This window comes from Fusarium mangiferae (assembly GCF_900044065.1).
Source record: "Fusarium mangiferae strain MRC7560 genome assembly, contig: FMAN_scaffold020, whole genome shotgun sequence".
NCBI classification, from domain to species: Eukaryota; Fungi; Ascomycota; class Sordariomycetes; order Hypocreales; family Nectriaceae; genus Fusarium; species Fusarium mangiferae.
Window position 1 is genome coordinate 623334 of NW_024573940.1, and position 21001 is coordinate 644334.

The 21001-nt window shown below is 48.3% G+C and overlaps 9 protein-coding genes and 1 non-coding gene across 10 annotated transcripts; 3 read left to right on the forward strand and 7 right to left on the reverse strand.

The window, feature by feature from the left end:
• Positions 1 to 1074: 1074 nt before the first annotated feature.
• On the forward strand, positions 1075 to 2569 carry FMAN_14580 (uncharacterized protein; the record flags this gene model as incomplete). Its single annotated transcript, XM_041825295.1, has 3 exons — positions 1075 to 1974; positions 2026 to 2389; positions 2442 to 2569. 3 exons carry the CDS (start codon positions 1075 to 1077, stop codon positions 2567 to 2569), a joined length of 1392 nt encoding a protein of 463 aa, XP_041690690.1.
• Positions 2570 to 2770: 201 nt separating this feature from the next.
• On the reverse strand, positions 2771 to 3586 carry FMAN_14581 (uncharacterized protein; the record flags this gene model as incomplete). The annotated part of the gene is made up of 1 exon (XM_041825296.1): positions 2771 to 3586. One exon carries the CDS (start codon positions 3584 to 3586, stop codon positions 2771 to 2773), a length of 816 nt encoding a protein of 271 aa, XP_041690691.1.
• Positions 3587 to 6557: 2971 nt separating this feature from the next.
• On the forward strand, positions 6558 to 7324 carry FMAN_14582 (uncharacterized protein; the record flags this gene model as incomplete). The annotated part of the gene is made up of 2 exons (XM_041825297.1): positions 6558 to 6953; positions 7004 to 7324. 2 exons carry the CDS (start codon positions 6558 to 6560, stop codon positions 7322 to 7324), a joined length of 717 nt encoding a protein of 238 aa, XP_041690692.1.
• A 269-nt stretch (positions 7325 to 7593) lies between these two features.
• FMAN_14583 (uncharacterized protein) lies at positions 7594 to 9246 on the reverse strand (the record flags this gene model as incomplete). Its single annotated transcript, XM_041825298.1, has 1 exon — positions 7594 to 9246. The coding sequence occupies one exon, from the start codon at positions 9244 to 9246 to the stop codon at positions 7594 to 7596; it is 1653 nt and encodes a 550-aa protein (XP_041690693.1).
• Positions 9247 to 9889: 643 nt separating this feature from the next.
• On the reverse strand, positions 9890 to 10820 carry FMAN_14584 (uncharacterized protein; the record flags this gene model as incomplete). The annotated part of the gene is made up of 4 exons (XM_041825299.1): positions 9890 to 10056; positions 10109 to 10582; positions 10632 to 10682; positions 10730 to 10820. 4 exons carry the CDS (start codon positions 10818 to 10820, stop codon positions 9890 to 9892), a joined length of 783 nt encoding a protein of 260 aa, XP_041690694.1.
• A 2351-nt stretch (positions 10821 to 13171) lies between these two features.
• FMAN_14585 (uncharacterized protein) lies at positions 13172 to 14752 on the reverse strand (the record flags this gene model as incomplete). The annotated part of the gene is made up of 3 exons (XM_041825301.1): positions 13172 to 13246; positions 13296 to 14114; positions 14162 to 14752. 3 exons carry the CDS (start codon positions 14750 to 14752, stop codon positions 13172 to 13174), a joined length of 1485 nt encoding a protein of 494 aa, XP_041690695.1.
• A 544-nt stretch (positions 14753 to 15296) lies between these two features.
• Positions 15297 to 15369, forward strand: tRNA. The gene has a single exon. It is a non-coding gene; the product is annotated as a tRNA-Cys (tRNA).
• Positions 15370 to 15566: 197 nt separating this feature from the next.
• FMAN_14586 (uncharacterized protein) lies at positions 15567 to 16296 on the reverse strand (the record flags this gene model as incomplete). The annotated part of the gene is made up of 3 exons (XM_041825302.1): positions 15567 to 16022; positions 16068 to 16194; positions 16250 to 16296. The coding sequence occupies 3 exons, from the start codon at positions 16294 to 16296 to the stop codon at positions 15567 to 15569; spliced, it is 630 nt and encodes a 209-aa protein (XP_041690696.1).
• Positions 16297 to 17244: 948 nt separating this feature from the next.
• Positions 17245 to 18145, reverse strand: FMAN_14587 (uncharacterized protein; the record flags this gene model as incomplete). Its single annotated transcript, XM_041825303.1, has 3 exons — positions 17245 to 17889; positions 17941 to 18067; positions 18114 to 18145. 3 exons carry the CDS (start codon positions 18143 to 18145, stop codon positions 17245 to 17247), a joined length of 804 nt encoding a protein of 267 aa, XP_041690697.1.
• Positions 18146 to 19962: 1817 nt separating this feature from the next.
• On the reverse strand, positions 19963 to 20816 carry FMAN_14588 (uncharacterized protein; the record flags this gene model as incomplete). Its single annotated transcript, XM_041825304.1, has 2 exons — positions 19963 to 20719; positions 20767 to 20816. 2 exons carry the CDS (start codon positions 20814 to 20816, stop codon positions 19963 to 19965), a joined length of 807 nt encoding a protein of 268 aa, XP_041690698.1.
• Positions 20817 to 21001: the final 185 nt, after the last annotated feature.

A 21001-nucleotide genomic window follows, 5' to 3' on the forward strand; every position in this document is an offset into this window, starting at 1 on the left:
AGATTCAATTGTCGCAATTGTCGTAGATTCCTCCTATTCCGACTTGCTCACGAGCTTGCTTGAATGGGACTTGGATTTTTGCTGTTTTTGTTCAACTTCCACCCTGCGTGATTCGGGCTAGGGAGCCACCAAGCTTTTTTGACACAAACTCTACCATCAACCGACCTATCGAAGAATTTGTAGATGTGAGTCTGTGCTTGATTTGTCTCGAATGAATGCCTGCATGGAAAAGTTTCATCTGGGACGACTCGACACAATTGGTCGCCTCATGCGTCAACAGCGTTTGCAATGTCCTGGAGTGACAGCACTAGCTTATCCGCAGACCCTCATAGATGGACGTTCGACATCGACTACAGTAGCCTCATTCTGTCCAAGTCCGTGATACCATGTTGGGCAACAGATTTCAGATGGAGCATCACTTCAATAAACGCTGTAATTCGGGCTTACGACCAGAAACAAGCCATCTGCAAGGGGCTGTGAGGCATTTGGCGTTGACCAACTTCAGAATGGACTAGAAAATGGTGGACTGATGAACGCAAACCTGGTATCTCGTTCATTGATAAACGGCGTATTGGTATGTAAATATGCTGACCCCTGAAGTACAAGCCAGCTTCTATGATTTGATGATGGTTGGTTCAACGGACGAAATGTGGAAGTGACGGCCGGGTCTCTTGTCCGCATAGTCAATCACTCTGGTCCTGCAAGTAAATGGTCTATTGACATTGACGATAATGAGCAAGAATCTGTTCAAAGCCGGAGACTTTCAGCTGGCTGTACTTGGACCCTGAACAGTACAAGGCGAAGACCAATTCGATGGGACATCAAGGCTAGAGGTCTCGCATCTGCGTATCCAATAGTCTCAAGCTGTACCATCATACAGTGTATTCCTCAGGATGGTTGGTGCATGCCCCTCTGCAATTTTATGAGCATGCCATTTGGAGTTATGTCCGCATTGCAGAGAAACTGGGCGTCCCTGCTTTGACAAGTCTCGATGATGTAATGAAAGATTCACACAGGGACGTTAGAAGCCCAAATGGCTATCTCTTTCATAACTCCCAGGACTACCTTCATCAGATGTCTCAAGGTCGCTACATTGGCGGTGATGCTCCCAAAGATCGGTTCCTGAGCTTGCTCGGTAGGACGTTCTCCCATTGGGCCGATGGCTGGATGGATAAGCCGAACTTCCCGCGACTTCCTGCGCTTACTGACTTTTATGACACCGAGGAAGACAAGGCAAAAGTCATGAGTGAGCCTGTCCCAGTCCGTCAAGGTCTCGCAAATCCCAAGACACTCACACTGTCACTCTCGGACCCAGAGTCCAAAACAGCTCGCTTCAACGACTTGCTTCGCATTGATCCCAAAGAGCTCATTGTTGGCGTTATTCCGGGTTTTACTCCGGGCCACGGAAAAGAGGTTCTCCCATACCTATCAAAGGAGGAGACCATTGAAGCTTGGCTCGAAGGTTCGCTCAATGAGTGGTCAGCTAGCGGTCTTGTAGTTCCAGACCAAGAGCGCCTCGTTCAAAAGGGCTTAGGGGAACTCCACAGTGAGCTACAAGTCAAAATTGACAATGCCAGCCAAGTTAAGGAGAAGTCCTTCTTCTGTTCTGGTCTCTTGTCTATCAAAGGAGTGCAAGGCTACCTGCGCAGCTGGACAATCTTGACACAAAATGCAGCTGCTCACGCCTCGAATGAAGATTATAAGGCCAACATGGAGGACATCTCCAAGCGATTGTCACATCCCGTCGATTATCCACCCAGAGACTTCCAAGATGCAGTGCAACTGGTCTTTTCCGTGCACTGTTGCCTGCATCTAGTCGGCGAATCGACTGCACTGGGCCGTCTGGATCTGATCCTTTGGTCATTCTTGGAGAAGGACAGTATCTCTTTGGGCCGTGCCAATGAGATTGTGGACTGTCTCTGGCTAAAGATCGGAGAGAACACCTTTGTCAATCGTGCCTTTGTCTACAACCATGTATCATATGGAAATAAAGCTGTCTGTGGCGTGGGCGGAAACTTTCCCTAGGGAGGTGGCATCAATCAGTCTGTTCAGCAAGTTACTGTCGGTGGTTACAAAGACATTAAGTTCGTTATCACTCCTGACATCCGCAATTTTGAAGGTTATGTCGGCGACGGTGCGCCTCGCGGTGCCTCAGCCGATGGTCGCCGTAATGGTATATCCATTGCCTCTGACCTTTCCCCTGTCCCAGCTACACAAGACCTCCTTCCCAATCCTGCCCTCAAAGATATATACCAAGCCATGGAGAGTTATATATCCAACGCTGTGGCGTACGGGCTTCCGAACGCATCGCTTGTGGACATAAACATTGATGAAACCTTTCCGCTGGAAGACTTAAAAGAGTTCGTCAAGCGATACGCGCAGGGGCACAGTTGGTGGAAACCCCATCACTCTCACTTGTGCAAACGTGAAGAACTACGAAGAGGCCGTGAAATATCTGGAAAAGTACAATCTTCTCCGGGTCAGAATGGGCGAATGGACTGAATTCTACGCTACTATGTTCCCCGAGCATCAGGGTCAACACCAAAGACGACGATACTTTGAGCCTTGAGACGGCTGCCAGAACATATTTTTGGAACTGACACCAGTTTTGTGCTATTTTAGAGGCTGTAGAACTGTTCAAAGATAGTTTTGTACATAAATAGGGATTTACAAGTATGCCTTTGTTATAGTTCTAGCCTCACAGCGTTTAGTGTAGGCCCAGTTCAGCAACCCATATTCAATATTGTGACATCCTGAGTGTCTGACCACATTAAGGGCTATAAGGCTCATTTAACTTGTCGCAAATAACGCAGTCGCAGTACAACACGTGTCCCGGCCAACGGGGGCGGTTCTGGCGGACAGGGGGCTGAGTGTCATGCTCAGTGACGCCGCTATCCGTACTGCCCAGAGAATCAATACTCAGCCGGGTAGGCTCTGGCATCGGTTCTTCCGGCGGGGCAATCACCCTGCTGGCCGGTGGATGAGATGGCTGTGGCCTGGATGTATGAATCGATTGACCGATCACGTCGTGACCGAAAGTTGGGATTGGTGCTGGAGGATCTACCCAGAACTGGCTGTAGACGGTGCGGGTTCTTCTGATGCGAATCAACCGCGAAGGATAATGCGCAAGGGGTTGTCTATTCCTACGCTCCAGCGGGTAAGCCTGCTGCCCGCCAGCGATTGCTCGACTGAGATCATCAACAGACGAGATGTATTGTAGGAAGCTTCCGGATCGTTGATTGTTACCAAGAGTACGCATGCGGCGATATTGACGGGCTACTCGATTTGGTGTTCTATCAATAGATCGCTGTGAGTCGCGTCGAGAGTTGATGACGGGGAATCTCCGCCGGGGAGCGGCGAGACGACCTCCGATGGTGGTAGTAGATCGTCTCCGATGACCTAGATTCTGCCCATGGGGTGATGTTCGAGGAGTGTCGGGGACACGAGTTGGAGACGGATCATAGAGAATTGGAGGAGACAACGGGGACTCTTCCACGGCTCTTTGGGGGGGAGTTGTGGGAGAGATGTCATCTGGGGTCTGGGAGTCGACAGAATCGGTGTCGAGATTGCGGAGTTTAGGTACCATAGTTACCAGTAGGGTACCGGAGACCTGAACGGAGGAGTTAGATTGAGTGTGCTTTAGGGACGAAACCCATACCAACAGGTGGTGGAAGCTTCGGTGGAAGCCAAATGGAAAGATAGTCGCGCTTTTCGAAGTTGGGAAAAGGATGGGAATGGAGGCTATTAAAAGGGCCGTGGTATCCTTCAGGCGGAAGAGTACAGCTCACAACAGCAAGCGAAGAGCACAGATGGACGCCAGTCCAGGAGTGTTGGCTTCTGGTGACTGGACAGCCTAGGGTGTCGTGGAAACGGGAGGGAAAAAGAACACGTCATAAGTGCTCGACAGGTCTAGACTAACTAGACGTTGCTAAGCTCAAGACAGCCAGTTGCACCCAAATGAACGCCTCAGAAAATCATGAACGGCCAAGAGTATGCATGGTGATTCTAGCCTGAGAGTAGCCTGCTTCGGTGCACCGAGTTATCCATGCCCGTGGTGGTGAAGCAGACCGTGAAAGAAGGTCAAATGTGGATAACAAGAGGAGTTCCAAGCCGTTAATCCTGCAAGGAGAAACCAGATACTGTCTTCCCAAGTTGACAACAACGTCATCAGGTTGCTGATCCAATTTTAATCTCCTCATGACGTTCAGCCGATGGAGGAAATGCGACAAATCATTTTACACCATTTTCATCATGAGCTATTCAAGACCCAACGTTTTAGCTCAGCCGCAGCTGCTAGTCTCAAAAACCCCTGACGTGGCGTGGAATGTACCTGAGAGTACAGTTAATCCTGGCAGCCAAGTTACACTAGGAATTCACCTCAATAAATGACTGACTGACAACTAGGGGCATAGCCGAGAGACACTACAGCAATGTGACTCATTCTAGGCACTTTTGCCACTCACGATGAGCCTTGGAGCTCCCGCCAAGCTACATGGCTCTGGGTTCTTCTCAAACGCCAGACCACTGAGGGAATAGCGAACTGACCTAACTATAGCAATAAGAATCCAAAGGGCGCGAACCAGTTGGCTGTTGCGGCAGGATGTTCTTGTAGGCACCAAGACGCCTCGCTAGATCCCCATTACTCAAGATCGAAACGCGTCCAGAAGAATAGACAGACCCCACACTAGTTTGGTTCCAAGGACCTGGTCTCTACACTAGCGTTATCAGCCGAAACAGTGAAACAGGGGAGAAAGGTCCGTTGTTCAAAGGTTACAGGGGATATCTGCTAGTTTCTAAGCCTGAGGCGAGGCTGATCAGCCACAAGGATGATAAAAAAGCAATTCGGAAAATACAGTTAGTAACATCACTTGGGAGCCACGTGATGTTTTACCGCCAGGCGATGAGTTTCTAAGTTCAACAGATTGTTTATAGAGAAAGTGTTTGAGGCTGCCAGCGAGTATGCTTGGTTGCAAAGGCGCTGAAAGCCGGTGTGCTGCATTTGGTAGAAGATAGACACTGTTATGATCGACTCGGGCTTGGTTTTGCAATGACCTTTGTGGGCAATATGACTTGAGTTAGATGGGCTTGCGATCTCTCGATTCGTGGTTGAGCAAAACTATCTCTTTGGTTAAAGGGTATAGTTTCTGCATGCTGATGACAACGCTGATCGGTGGTGGTCTGTTAATAGAGAACGCAAACAGTATCCCAACGAGGTCGGATGGCTGACCGCCAAAAAGAGCCTTATTATTCCATATCAACACTGCAGAGTCAAGAGCTTCGATTCCGAAGACATGGTACTTGTTAGTCGTTGATAAGAGTGTTCGAGGATGACGGGAACTGATGGGAGGGGAAGACAAACGGATCCTGTAGGGAGCGCAACGACAGGAGAGGAAGAAGAGTTGAAAGCAAGCTGCCACTCTAAGAACAAGGGACATGAGGATTGAACAAAGCAATGTGTCGACTTATATATGGAAGAGAGACCCGAACAGAGTCACAGGAGCTTAGTCAAGGGAATCCAATTTGTTCAGTCCCAGTATTGATGTGCGCGCTGCATCGTTTCCGTGGTGCCTTATGTATGCTGTCTCTCTCCTATAACAGGCAGTCAATTTAGTTAACCTTGCAGCTTTATTATCTGTTTCTATGCTTTTTCCAAGCCGAGAATCCAAAATGCGACTCAGGACGACCTTGCGTGTATGACCGATGGAATGAATGCCATACCTACCGAGATATTGATCCCATCAGTATCTGCGGAGCCCAATCACGGAACTGGTAGCGTCTATATTTTTGGTTACTCAATCAAATGAGCCACTCCGCGTCGGCATTATTCAGTGACGACCGGATCTGGGACGTATTAAATCTTGGCGGCGGCATGCTTGGTTCTATCGTCCAAAACTGGTCTTGATAAACCTCGCATCCTCATTGAAAAGCCTCACTCTCGCGAGCAAGGCCCTTCCTGGAATAAAGCTTGGAATAACCAGCGTGGACCAGGCATGATGCTGCAGTCTGACGGCATAACGCATCAGTCGTTATTGGATGCGCGCCATTGCTTGTAAGTTTGGAGGATATTCCCGAGGACACGAAAGCCAAGGTGTAAGCTGCCTTGGGGACAATTAATGGCAGACGAATGGAATTTCTTGTAATTCAACTGACCATTGCAATTATTGAGTACGTATTGTATGGTGCCGAGAGCCGATTATGTCGTGTAGTTGGGGGCCAACCAGAAGTGACGGGTTTGGAGTACAAGGGAACCAATTGTTCGTGAGAAAAGTCGGGGGTATTCTGAGCGAGCACGATTCCAAGAGCGCCACTCAACTAAAGATTGTATTTAAGAAAGATCTATCACTGTGCATCGTTCCAACATATATGATCTCGTTGTTACGTGGTGACTTTAGTGTATGTATCTGGAAATGCATCAACGCCACGTATGTCATTCAGTCGCAGACTAACAAATTGGCGCTTACGTCAGAATCGCAAGACCCGGAGCCTTATAAGAGCTTACGATCAGGAATGTTGTGAGAGTGAATAATTCCCAACAAAAATCAGATTGACGTTGTGCGATGGCTCCTACGATCTTTATCGTTCCTGGGTTCTATGAAGGTCCAACGGTCTTCCAACCTCTCGCCGACAGCCTTGATGGACGAGGCTTCAAAACGGCGATCACGACTATTTACAGCACCGGCAAGACTCCTCCAGAAAGACCGACCATGGATGATGATATTGCCAACATCGTCAAGGACCTTACTCTTGTCGTCGAGGAAGCAGGTGAAGAGGGAGTCGTTGCTGTCATGCACTCTGCAGGCGGCTTCATTGGGAGCGGTGCCCTGAAAGGCCTAACTCTCAAAGCAAGAAAGGATGCTGCCAAGACTGGAGGAGTCAAGAAAATTGTCTTCATCACAGCTGGTGTTGCGCCTGAGGGATTCGAACAAGGACCGATGGAGTTCTTTGACTATCATGTAAGATCTTCTATATCCTTCCCATGCCCATCTTTCTAATCCGTCTCTAGGAGTCAAACGGTACACAGTCGTGTAAAGATCCAAGAAACTTGCTCTATAGCGATTTCTCAGATGAAGATGCCAACAAATGGCTCCTGGGTCTTCAACATCAGGCCGACAGAGGCTGGGCAACCAAGCTCCAGTATTGCGGATGGAGAGAAGTCCCAAGTGTTTACATCATCTGTGACGAAGACAAGATACTACCTGCTGAGCTGCAGGAAAGGTTTGCGCGTCTGGCAGGAAGCGAGATCGTGCGGATTGGTGCCGGACACATGGTGCAGTTGAGTCAGACTGAAAAGGTGGCCGACATCATCGCTTCACATGCGGATTAAAACGGTCGAGACATGCTTTTGAAAGGGTAGGCGGTAGCAAAGATAAAGTCAGTCGATTATCTAGTATACGGCCATGGTAATGCCCAAATCGGTAGCCCATTTGTTGAAATCGCCAGCTCGCTATCCTATATGTTCCCTGCTCGCAGGACCCTTAATAAGGACAGTTTTGTCAAACAAAGCTTCTCATAGTGGGAGGTTCAACATAAACCGGTCCATCCTTCATTCAAGGCTACAAGGCTGAAGAGTAGCCAGCAGACCTCTATGTGATTTCATTCGCGTTTCTCCTTCACTGATCTCCATTCCGTCATCAGGCTTCCAACTATTGCAAACGAAGCCAGCCCTGCTACAAGATACCATGTCTGCCCAAGGCTTTTATCGATTGCAACCAGGACCTCTCTTGTGACAAACTCTGGCACATTGGTAACCATCTCGGTAAGGCCGCTGTTGCTAATTTCTGTTCCATTGAAACCCGGTACGACACCATCGAGGTTATCTGAAAGTCGGTTTGTGAAGAGCACCTGGGCAATGGGAACTGATATAGCGGGGCCGAATGATTGAGCAAACAGCATGATAGATAGGCCAAGCGGGACGTCTTCGGCTGGGAGAACTGTCTGTACAGCTGTTTGGGGGCCGATGAACCCAATGCCATAGGCCAGACCTGAAAGTGCCGAGTAAGCGATAAGCTTTTCGAAACTGGTATCAATCTTGAACGTGGTGATGAGCCCTGCAGCAACTGGCATGATGATGGATGCGAAAAGCATGAAAGGAGTATAGTAGCCTAATGTGCTTGTCCCCGCTCCATGGATAAGTGAACCGACTGTTGCCGCAATGATGATGGGCAACATCATGTAGCCGCTCTTGACGGGCGTGTATCCACGAACGAGCTGATAGTAGGTGGGCAAATAGTACTCCAGCACTATGCCCGTGCTGTTGACGCAGAATATGAAGATAAACCCCGCTATCACGCAGCGATGCTTCATGATGCGAGGTGGAAGTGCAGCGACATCTCCTCGACGGATTTGATTCCAGACAAACACTGCAAGGATAACAGCGAATGCAAATAGAGGCCCAAGCACCTGACCGCTACTCCATGGATAAACAGTACCCGCCCATGAAAGCGCGAGGAAAAGGCTTGTAAGCGCCGGAAGGAGCAGCATATTGCTAATGAGGTCAAGCTGAGCAACCTTCTGCTTCAAAGACAGTCCATTAACTCCACTGGACTTTTGATCATCCGACAGGCAAAATATGGTAAGAACAAGAGTCACGGCACCGGTGGGCGCGCTGATGTAGAAGCACCATCGCCAGCCGAGGGTCTGAAGCGCACCACCAAGCAACGGCGCAGCGATGGTAGCAAGACCCTCAGCAGCCCCCAGGACACCAAGGAAAGCAGGCCGTCGACGGAGAGGCGTCGATTGAGCGATGATGATGAATGAGCCAGCAAACAGCCCTGCGGATCCCAGTCCAGCGACAGCTCTTCCAACAACAAGCATTGTTGACGAGACAGCAGCGCCTGAAAGCACAGATCCGACTATGGAGATAGCGTTAGACAGGAGAAAGACACGCTTGACGGAGAAGAGCTTGTATGCTTTCCCGAAGATGAATTGGAAAGCGCAGACGCTCAGTCTGAAGGCGGATGAGTACCAGCCGACGTGAGCTACCGTGTGAAAGTGATCGGTGATGGCTGGTACTGCAGTACCAACTATATTCATGTCTATACTGGCGAGGACGAGGATGGAGATGACGGAGAGTATGGTCAGCCAGAGTCTCACGCCTGTTGGGTACTCTGCGTCCGGCTGTTCATTTGACGGCGCACCATAGCCCTCGACAGCGACGTCATGTCCCCGATAACTAGCTTCATTATCATGGTCCTGCTGGTGGACGTGCTGTAAAGGTGTTCGTTCGAGTATCATAAGTTCTGCCATTGTTGTTGTTAAGACGATGGTTAGCAGAGTAAATGAGGGGCTCGGGGTTGGAGGCTGGATCAAAAGATCCCTGTCATGCAGATCCTTCACAGATAACATCTGCTCTACAGGGTTACTAAGCACTGCACAACACTTTTGAGGAATGATGAGAGGACTGCACACAAGCGCAGCTCAAGTTCATAGATCAGTCTGGGAGTATTGATGAAAAGCATATATGGCGGTGTCGGAAGGCAAGGGAACTAGCGACAGCTTGCCTTGATGATAAAACGACTCATGTAACTCTGGGTTAGATTTAGCGGATTCTAGCGAATTTCATCTGACAGCTTGCCGGAAATGGAAGCATTCTTACTCCATGAGGTCAGGGCGCTTCTACTAAGGCTCAGGTGCCATCTTTTGCAAGGCAACTCCGCTTGCTAAATCGAGGCCCAGTCATCTTCGCATGTAAGCGAGCATAAAGAAAGTTTTATGAAGTCCAAATTGTATAAATAATTAAAAAGGAGTGTCCTATGTGAATAATATGTAGTCCAGGCAAGTTGAAGCCTTTCAGAAGAAGAAAGAATGTATGATGCCAGAAATATGCAAATGCCCAACCCGGTAACCCAGTCCCAAACTCCAAAACCCATCTAAATGTTTGATAACGCTTTTACTCCTTGCCAGGGTACTTTCCAGGGTACCACTTTCCATCATCGTAGCCAGTCTTGCCGCCCTCATATTTTCCCTCGTGCCAGCTGCCATCGTCATTGCGCTTGGCCTTGTGGTCAGGGTGGTATTGGCCATCGTCGAAGCCAGTGCCGGGACCTTCATATTTGCCTTGAAACTGTTAGTCTTGCAGCTTTTGTCAGTCGTAGGTATTGAGACTTACCCTCTTCCCACTTGCCATTGTCATAGCCAGTGTCACCGCCCTCGTATTTACCCTCATGCCAGCTTCCATCATCCTCACGCTTCTCCTTGCCACCGGGGTACTTTCCGGGATACCACTTTCCATCATCATACTTGGTTCCTGGCTTGCCCTCATACTTGCCGGGGTGCCAGCTACCATCGTCGTTGCGCTTGGCCTTTCCGCCAGGGTACTTTCCTGGGTACCATTTGCCGTCATCGTAGCCAGTCTTGCCACCCTCATACTTCCCCTCGTGCCAAGATCCGTCGTCGTTGCGCTTCTCCTTGCCGCCGGGGTATTTGCCGGGATACCATTTGCCATCGTCGTACTTGGTTCCTGGCTTGCCCTCATATTTACCCTCATGCCAGCTACCGTCATCGTAGCGCTTGGCCTTCTTGCCGTCCTTGCCAGGGTGGTATTGACCATCGTCAAAGCCGGTGCCAGGGCCCTCATACTTGCCTGGTAGTGGTTAGTAATGCGAGTTGTCAGAGCTACCGTGAGAACTTACCAGGAGCCCACTTGCCGTCGTCCTTGCCAGTATCACCGCCCTCGTATTTACCTGAAGCTGTTAGTATGAGACTGGATGATGGAATCAGGCAAACATACCAGGAGCCCATGAACCGTCATCGGCGGGCATGGCAGTGGGCAGAGCCAGAGCCGTAGCGGCAAAGGCGAGAAGAGTGTATGAGTAGCGCATGTTGAGAGATGAAAGTTTATATGTAAAGAAAGGTTGTTAAGAAAATTGTAGTAGAAGCGATTGAAGCTTTAGTAATAGTGGAAGCGACGGTGTTGTAGCGAAGGTTGTTATGATTGTTGTAGAAGAGATGATGATGAGAATGATAAAATACAATCGAATGGAGGGAATCAAACGTTGTTTATATATACAATTTGTTTACCACTTGCTTCGAACTTTGAGAGCATTGCCCAGATCGTGGGCTTACCTCCCGCAGATGGTGGTGGCTGGCGCTATAGCGGGATACCTCACTCCAACACCCAAACTTAGTCTCTGGTAAGGCTGAGCTGGACCTCGACGGCCGACATGAGTTCATGTCATGCCCTACGTCAATTAGCAAAAAGCTACTATTTTCGGGTGCCCCGAGCTTCCACGAGAACCTGGGAGCTGCTGCGCCTGGATCACGCAAAGTTAAGATCAGCGCTAGCTGCTGCGCAATTTGAAGCTATCCCCAAAGTGTCAGGGCTGAGGCCTCGATCGTGGGTGGAGGGGTCAGCCCCCAAGACCAGTTTTACCCCGCAAGTTATAACTGTCATACCCGAGAAACCGGGCTCTGGGGCTGAAAAGACGTAGAGGTCAGCTGTGCCACCGCCTTTGCCCTTTCTCACGAGGTCTGCGTTGTCAATCTGGTCTTGGCTTGAGGGACGGAGGATGGGAGGACTCGATCCTTCTCGTATCCTTTGCTGATCTGATTGCGAGAGTTGCATCCATTGTTGCGTAATATGTTTGGTCGCAAAAGTGCAAACTTCAAGCCCAAAAGTTCAGCTTTGCGGCAGGCTCTCGAATCTCACTAAGCCGAACCCTTCTATGACGGGAACTCCAGCCAAGCCAAGAATAAGCTCAGCCCGCCGATGGCTTCGGCCCATTGCTTTAGCTAAGCTTAAAAATAACCAATTGCACAGCCCGACTCAAGTCTGACATGAGTAACCAGAAAATGGTAATCCTCCGTCTGAATGAATTTGGGGTGTACAGGAGACCTCGGGACTCGAGAATGGCGGAGGCGGATGAGGGTGTAGAGAACCAAGACATGCAGAGATGGTGCTATCGATACGAGACTTTGCGTCGCGCACCTGATGGGTTTGGGAGCATGATCCGGAACTAACCTTGGAACATGCCTATTTTTACACTATTAATCAACCGTCTGATTAGATCTCGACTGAGTTTGGCCAGACGCAGCGGCAGCTCTTGAGCCTGTAAGCGAAGGATGCATTATACACTTTATCCCGCCCCTGAGTAATAAATTGGTGCAAAGTGAATCTGGACTCAGCTATCGGAGTTTCATCCCCGTCATAGAGGATCGGCACAAATGTCACCATCCATATGCATGATTGACAGATTTTTGGCCCGCCCAGCTCTGAGCCTCAGTGTCACATGCCCCCAACTTGAGCTCGATGTAATGTAGCATTGCTTACCTGTACTTCCGCAGCAGCCTCAGAACGTGGGATAATTGCGTAACCCAGATTAGTCAAGTTTTTGGAGCTGAGAATCGATGATGCTGAGAAAGCTGACGAGGCGCTGTTTGTAGTTGTCTCTTGATGAATGCAGAACCTAGCCCTCGAGAGAAACAATTGTAACATGTGCAAGACATCGGCATTACTCTGACTTTTCAGTACCGTTAGGTCACATCTCTCTTCTCCCGTTTTTCGCTGGAAAACGTAGTTTCTTCTGTCGTCTTACTGTAAGCGTAGTCCTTCTTTTCGTATTCAAGGGACATCATACGGCTGTTCTCAGCATCACGTCAGCGACGACTTCACATCACGCTTTCTTAGTATATAAAAGCCTCCGTCGGAACTAGGAAAGAATTCTGTGTAGCCATATATTCTTTGGAACTTCGGTTCATGAGAGTTTCGGCAGATTTCTCTTCTCATCAAGCATTCACTAGTTCAAAGGTAAATGCAAGCTGCGATTAGACCGGACAGATGATGCTTCCATCGCGCGTCCTATTCGTAAGCTACGAGATAAACTCCACGCCGGTCATAGATCGAGACCGAACACAGTACAACAAGACATACACAGTGAGTATGGAAGTTTTCATGCTGCACGAGTACATCGTCTAGTTCCCCATTAGAGTACTTAGAGACAAATGACGGGAATAACGCCCTTCAACCCGCATTTGTCTTGAAAAATCGCCGGAATCGAAGTAGAGTGACTAAGCGTTTCCTTGGAAGCTTGAGAAATGCTTTTGGGGAAAACTTGGCACGCATAGATAATCTATGATCAAAGTCTCACTCAGAAGACCCAAACACTGAACTAGGATCATCACAACGTCGAATCTTCCAGCCTGAGGACTTCCCCCATCTCGACTAAAGATTTCTTCATTTGTTGAAAGTCCGCTTCTTCAACCACCTGTTCACCAATTCCAAACCCTCTTTCGGCTTGTCCTGGGGAACCTGTCACAGCTTGTAAGCATCAATTCCTCATTGATATCGAAACACTTACCATATGGCCAGCTCCATCAACAGTAACAAAAGCGAATGTGGTTTTCTTCTCGGTGTTGCCCATCTTGATCTTGACCTCCTTAAACCATCCAAACTCATCACCTCCGGCACCCCAGGACCTCTGTCGTTGCGCAACATATTCCGGTTGTCCTTTCCAAGGCATACTGTTACTCCATTTCAAGTTGCCAGCGGTGTTGCATGCGAGGTCGAAATTTCCTTGATACATGAGCACATCGATACCGTGATCGAGGAGGTATAGTATCTGTGACTGGGTGCTGATCTCTTGATCATATCCCAGGCTGAATGCGACCTCTACATCCATCGCGTAGATGGAGTAGTTCGTCACTGCACTAGGTACGCCCAAGGCATCGAAAACCTTGGGTGTGTTGAGGTACTTCTCAATCAGCCCTGCTTGCTTATAGCACAGGTCATCCCCAGATTCGCAGGGTCTGGTGATGTCGAATCTGTTCCTGTTGCCGCCTGTACCGGATTCTCCATCATACCAACTGATGACTCCATCCCAGCAAACTTGACCAGCAGCGCCGCAAATAGCATGATCGGGATGCTCATAACATACCCGTGCGAGGTCAAGGCATCGTGGAAGGTTTGCAGCCATAATATCACAGCGCGTGCTGTTGAAAACAGGCTTGTCAACACCCGGGTTCGTGGTGCAGAGAGTCTCCCAGTATCCGAAGTGGGTGTCCAGAGGGGAAACATAGCCATTGCCGATGAGAACAGATTCCAGTTTGACTTGGGGTCGCTTGGGATAGAGGCTGTTCTGTGCAACAATAGTCGCTCCCAGGACAGGGATATAATGGCCCTAGAGAATCAGTCAGGTCACGTAACAGAGAAGGCTGGGTCACCTACTCCGTAACTCTCTCCCGAAATATGGAAGGGCTTGTCAGCGAGATTCGGGAATACTTGGCTCACAAACAGCTGCAAGAACTTATGCATACTCTCAGCAGCGACGAACGAGTTTGACGGAATCGGCTCTCCGTCATCCAAGTACGAGAAGCCAACACTGGCAGGCTGGTCGACAAAGATATAGTTCGCATTCTCATTCCATCCATAAGGATTGTGAACCGTCCCATTACCATGCTCATTGATCAGACACGGTCCAAGCTCTTGAAGCAATCCCAGCATTGAGGAACCGCCAGGGCCCCCAGTCAGCCAAAGCACAAGAGGGTCTGTTTTCGGTGCATTCTTGCTCTCAAAGTACCAGAAGAAAAGATGCTGGTTGCCTACATCGAGCCAGCCGGTGTACTGCTTCACGCGGGCATCGCATATGGAGTCATCAACCTGCTCCCTGATGCGGATCGTATGCTCTGGAAATAGCGAACTTTGGTGAACTTGGAACGTGGAGGCTTGCGGTGAATCTGTGTCCTTGAGTGGTATCTGCGAGGCAAAAGCCCCAAGAGAAGCTCCTGCTAGGAGCAATGCCGTTTTTAGAAAGCCCATTGTTGTATTATCTCTTGGCAAAGAAGCTGAGTCCAGACTTTGGAAAAGGGTATGAATTGTCAGACGGTGAAACACTAGCCAGGAATGGTTTTGTAATCCTCGCGGAAATGACGACAACAAGCTCACCAGGGTAAGTCGCAAAAGGTCTTGCAAAAGGTCCTGTCTCGACTTATCTTTTACCCCGCTTCCACGGCATCTCAATCCGTTGAGGATCAGCTCTAGTCTTGATAAGGAAGCTCACAGCACATTTTTGCGGTTTTCCGATCAACCTGGAGACTAGGGCAGCGCGCGTCTCAATCAATTGAATTAGTCGAGGCTTGCGTAGCTTATCGTGTGTTTTGATAAGACGGGCCAGAGATGGCCCGTGTTTCGCAATGGCCAGGCGTCAAACAGAGAGGGTTAAGGGATGCCTGCAATTACTTGATCAATCTCCACGTTCCAGTAGTGGTGACCTGATTCAATTGAGCATTCACTATGCTTTCCATATAGTATGTCATTTTGCCTCGCTACCCTCATCCAACGAGCACTCACAGCTCAACATCAAGGATCGATAGCTCAGTGGTACGAGCGAGGGATTGCAGATCCCTAGGTCGCGTGTTCGATCCACGCTCGGTCCTAAAATTTTGTTTTTGAACACGACTTATGTCATATATCGACTTTCTTTTTATGTATAGTAACCATATTTGCTACATCGATATTGACAATCAACTCAATGCCCCCTTTTTCAAAATTTCTGCCCCTACTTGCATTTCCATTAAATCGTTTTACTTATAGAAAGATACTCCAGCATACCACCAGCAGACCTAGACTTATATTAATGACAAAACATCATTCGAGAACTAGACCGTTCCATGCAAGTGAAAAGCAGGTCCTTGATGAACTCGGGACACTGTTCAGCCATGTCGTCATACCATTCTCTCTCCTCTATTGCCTGCTTTTTCCCATGAGCTGGACATATCATGAACTTCACCACCATTTCCCGTAGTTCGTGTCGATGCTCCGGGGTCGAGCTATAGACCTGGGGGATCAAAGGCAGAACTTCTTCCAAGTTCAGACCGTGGGAAAGTCCGATACGAAATTGATCCGCTGCATATTGAGCAAGTGGTTCAATTTTGTACATGTCACCTATGGCGAACATGTCAATGTGGTCAGCGAGAGTGGGAGCCTTGGAGGTTTCCATGGGGTATGTTCCTGTGTAAAGGAAGTCTATAAGCCATCGTACATGATCACCAGAAAACTCTGACAGATTGAATGTGTTCGTGGAAGACTCCTGCGTCATGTTAGCAATGCCCATCAGGATGAAAGGTAGACTAACCTCGAACTGCCTGGTGCATGCTGCATGGAAGACCGTTGATTGACTGCAGACGATGACCTTATGGACTGGGAATTGGGCAGCTCCACAGATGAAGGTAAAGTCTGTGAATTCTTGGTTATGTCTGGTTCTGAGACAAGAATTAGTAAGGTGTTCTGATAGATAGTACTCGAGGGGGACCATACTGCCAAAGACTCTTTCTAAAGTTTTCGTTTTCGCTTTCATCATCCATTTTTGATCAGGTTTTGGTGATTTCTGGATATGATATAGAACTATCTAACGTGTCAAGTTTAATTTTCTAAGTAAATGAATGGCAGTGTAATATTTATAGCTGGATCAGTAGAACAGGTTTTATCATGTTGGCAAACTATATATTTCAGAAACTTCGCATAATCCAGAATCACATATTCAACCACATTGTGGCTGACTCTATGTTTGGCCTATTTTGAGATGCATGCCCTTTGTGCGTGTCGGACCACTCTACCTCCCGGTCGAGAATACAGTCATAAAGAAAAAAGACTTTTAATTCACCAAGGCTTATAAAATACAGTAGCCATTTGATTCGTCTATTCATTGATGTATAATAAAGCTTCTTTGAAAGTACGTTTTACGACGCAAATCGTAAATCCCACTTTTTCGCCTTGAACCCCTGGCGATAAGACGTGAATCTTCGCGCTGCTTTGGGTTTCCGAGCTTGTTTTATAACTTGAACCTGAGATTGGTCCTGCCAGAGCAGCAGAACTATGTTCAATGGCGCATTCCCTCTGTGATTTAAAATCTACATTATTACATGACGTATAAACGGGAGCTTATCGTTAACCGAGACTGTTTGAGACTTCTGGGCAGTTCAGTACCTGCAGCTGCGAGTTCTCCTCTTCACGTGGATTACGAGCGAGCTCTAAGAGCAATACTATTGGTGATACGAGAGAGGTAGCATCTCTATCTCTACGTGTAGCGTGATGAAGCCCATGCTTGTCGTTACTTAGCATCAGCAGAGAACCAGGGAGTCGAGTTGAGTCTTTGCATGATTTATGACTAGAAATTTTGAAATCTTGCTTAAGCTACGTATATTCGATTATAGCTAAGGTATAGGAGCTTCAAGATGTAAAGGAGCTCAGGACAGCTTCTCTCAGATCTAGTTGCTAACAGTCTTGCCCATGGCTGACTACTGTAATCGCACTTAATACCAACGACTAGCCGCGAAACGGGGAAAATCATAAGTAGGTGCAAAAGATCTGGCAGCACTAGGAGCATTTGTTCCAGAGCCAAGTAAGGACAAGCCGCCAGCATTAAGAATATGTGTTTGACTCGCATGGAGACGTTGCAATTCATGAGAGCTCTTTGATAGGTGATCCAGCTTGCTGCAATCACTGCATCTAGACCCCAGAGGAGTAGTCATGATGGACATCATCACCTCCTTCAGGAAGTCCTGACTAGCGTCACATATCTGGTCGATCACTCCCATGCTTGCATTCCTACATATGCAAGTCAGCACCGCCTCCCTCGTGTGGGCGACGGCCGCATCGATAGCATCCCTGGAGACCTCGACAGGCACCTCATACAGAACCGGAAGCGATTCGAGAAAGTCCTCCAATTCAACATTCTTCTGCTTTAGTCGGCGGATATACGAAGCTTTAGCCTCCATTTCAAGGCCTTGGATGACATACTTGTCTGCCAAGACCAGCATCAACAGATGCGTCGAAAGGGGTAGTTTGGACGCATCTGGATTCGGATCTTCGTAGTGCCCGACGTAGAGGTGGTCGACCATCCTTTCGACGAATTCCAGAGGGTATTCGCTCAAGTCATACACTCCAGATGTGGCTTCCTATAGAACGATCAGCATATTGTCGCTGTAGCTTGGCTTCCACTTCCTTACCTTGAAATCACTATTGCAAGCGGCATTAAAAGCCTTCGACTGTGCACAGATTATCACTTTGTGCACAGGAATCTTTGTGCCCTTGCACAGAAAAGTGAAGTCTGTGAACTGACCAGCTTTTTGGGCCCTTGGATATGTTAGTTGAGCTTGAACGGGATGTGAAAATACCTTGCTGCTGCATGATCTTCCGTTCCTCAATATTCATGATGGATTGATGGTGGGTTTGGTGAGGGAGAGATACTGAGTCTTTTAGCTTTGGGGGGAAGAAGAGCGACTGGTATTTATGAAAGAAATGAATAAGGGTATTTCTTGGTAGAGTTTCTTAATCTAACCTCTCTGGTTGGGGAGACTGATCTGTGATAAGGTTGAGGGGTCAAAAGTGGCTTCAGCCTCCAGGCCACAAAGGTAAAGGGGAGACTGATCATGTACTATGTAGTTGCCTGCCTTTGAGGTTAAGCTTTAGGCTACGACTACAGGTGATGAATTAGAACACGATATTTATTATGTGCTAAAGTATAACCATTCATTGGCTGGATCATTGGATCACCATTCCCAGTAAGATTGCTCCGTCAAACTTTGACCATAGATTTGGAGAGTATAAATTGAGACAACCCTATCTCTAATCTTGAACAGGCATCCTTCAACCTTCCAGTCACTGACTTATTGCTGAGAGCATAAGCGTTGAATGTGATGCGAAGTGGCCAGCTCATCCGGTCAACCATCAGGGAAGAGGATCATTTCATATGTTGTGAAACTCATTTTCTTACAATAACCTTGTCCATAGAGGCTTTACATCATTCTCTCCTTGAACATACCAATTATTGTACGCATTCTTTCCTAGTTTAAAATGCTCATCCACATCGAACTCATATTCCAACATCTTACTCCAGGAATGGAGACTAAGTCCGGCCCTGGCGCCCCCCTTGCCACATTTCCGGCATCTACACTGCAGAACCTCAATCGGAACCGCAAAGTGTCTCGATTCACAATCCGAGTTGCCGCAGGTACCCATTAGCGAAAATCGTATAGAGAGGTTGAGAAGGTCTTTCGCAAACTCTGGGCAGTCGTAAAGGAATTCGTCAATGACATTTCCCAGTTCGATTGCGGTCAGTGCGGTCCCCAAGTGTTTTCTAGCCATCATCAGAGCTCCGACCCGAAGGGTCTTTGAAGTCTCCCTGGGGAGTTCGTAAACTTGCGAAATCGAACTGGCGAAGTCGTGCCAGTTGCAGCTTTCATCCAAGCACTCCAAGTATTTCTTGCTCGCGAGCGCTTGCAGCCCATCAATGCCATACTTGTCTGCCAATGTGAACATGGAGGCGTGAGTGAACAAGTCGGCGTCCTCTGGAATCTCATAGGTTCCAGTATACAGGTATTCAACCATTCTGTTTACGACATCAAGAGGATGGTCGTTCATGTCGTATATCCCAGAGGAAGCTTCCTGGACTTTATTAGTGGGCATGAAGGTGTACTTGGCGGCAGCCGGTACCTTGAACTTCCCAGTGCATGCTCTCTGGAAAACCGTGGACTAGCCGCAGATGATGATCTTGTGGACGTTGATTGTTTGTCCCTCGCAGACGAAGGCGAAGTCAGTGAATTCGCCATTTTCGCGCGCTCTGTCCGGAGTTAGCAGGTTCTATAAAGCAAACTACATAAGAAACGTCGTACTTCTGCATACGGAGTCTGTCTTCAAGAGGAATCATATTGAAGGGGAATGAAAGATGCTGCTCTGGGGTTGATACGAGATATAAAATTTACTATGAACTTGGCGGGCACAGGAGGGGTTTATATGCTACTTCTGCCACTCTCATGCAAATCAAAAGGTGGCTGGGTAATATGCAAGCCTCAGTTCTCTGGAAGCCCTTTCTCCAGTAATTCAAATGCCCAGAAGCCCTCTGTTCAGTTGTTGACGCCACCAATGTTGGTAGGCCTCCCAGCCATCAACAGACGCCTCAACCGAGCTAGAGTGCCAGGGTAACTTGAAGATGGCTTCAACAATTGACGACATTTGCCACCACATGATAGTCAACGTACCACATCCATTTCAAAGATCGGACACAAGAGTTCCTGCATCGGACCGTTGCTATCGCACATAAAGTGCTGAAACGATTCCTCGTTCTTAAACAGCTCAGCCTGACTCAGAATGTATCCTGCGACCATCCGCCGCAGTCTCATGGGTACGAACTTGCCTGAAGCCAAGACAAGGAGCTCCATCACATGATCCCGGGAATAGCCCCAAGGTATAGTTTCTTCCATGGCGATGAACAGCTTGTCCATTGCAACATCCATCAACTTGTCCATGCAATAGCGATCTGCAAAGACGCACACTTGGGCATGATGTAGCAGTGTATCTGCACCGATGTTCCCTGCATCAGGCGGCCGAGAGATGGGGGCGTATTTGTTAACAAATTCTTGCCACAAAGGATTAAGCCTGGGTGTATCGCGACTGTTGGTGTCAGAGAGTCCTGGGTGGAGGCGGACGTAGTTGGCCCAAAACTTGCCCCAGTGGCTCAGCTCTTCTTCGACAGGATCTCTGTCCTCCTCATAGCCATTTTCTTGAACGGGGTTCGTGTAGTTGCCGGTGTACGCAAACTCCCAGAAGCTCAAGAATACGTCCTCCTGCAGGTCGATCCATTCGACGCGTTGTTCCACTGCTTCCTTGAAGGGCCCGTTGACAAGGACGTTCAGGACGGGTGACTGCTTGGCAACAAGGGCCGCGTGAATGGTAAACTCGGTTTGGTCAGGACCAACGATGAAGGTGAAAACCTTGGATGTCGCGATACTGCGTGGCTGTCAGCTTGGTTCGTGCGAAGTTTCCGCGAAGCTTACCTCTTGGTTGACGGTCGATCCAGATCCTTGGGATTTGTGATTTGATCCATTGTATTTGTGTTGATGGTCATCATCAGTGTGGGTATTACAAAAGCCAAGTGGATGAGGAGAGATGGTAGGGGAAAGTTTGCAATATATCGATCTTGGGGTAGTAAGGTTCCGCGGTGTGACTCAAGAAGCCTACGATAAAAGATTAGCAGATAAACTTTCAGAAATCAAAGTTTGTTGACAATAC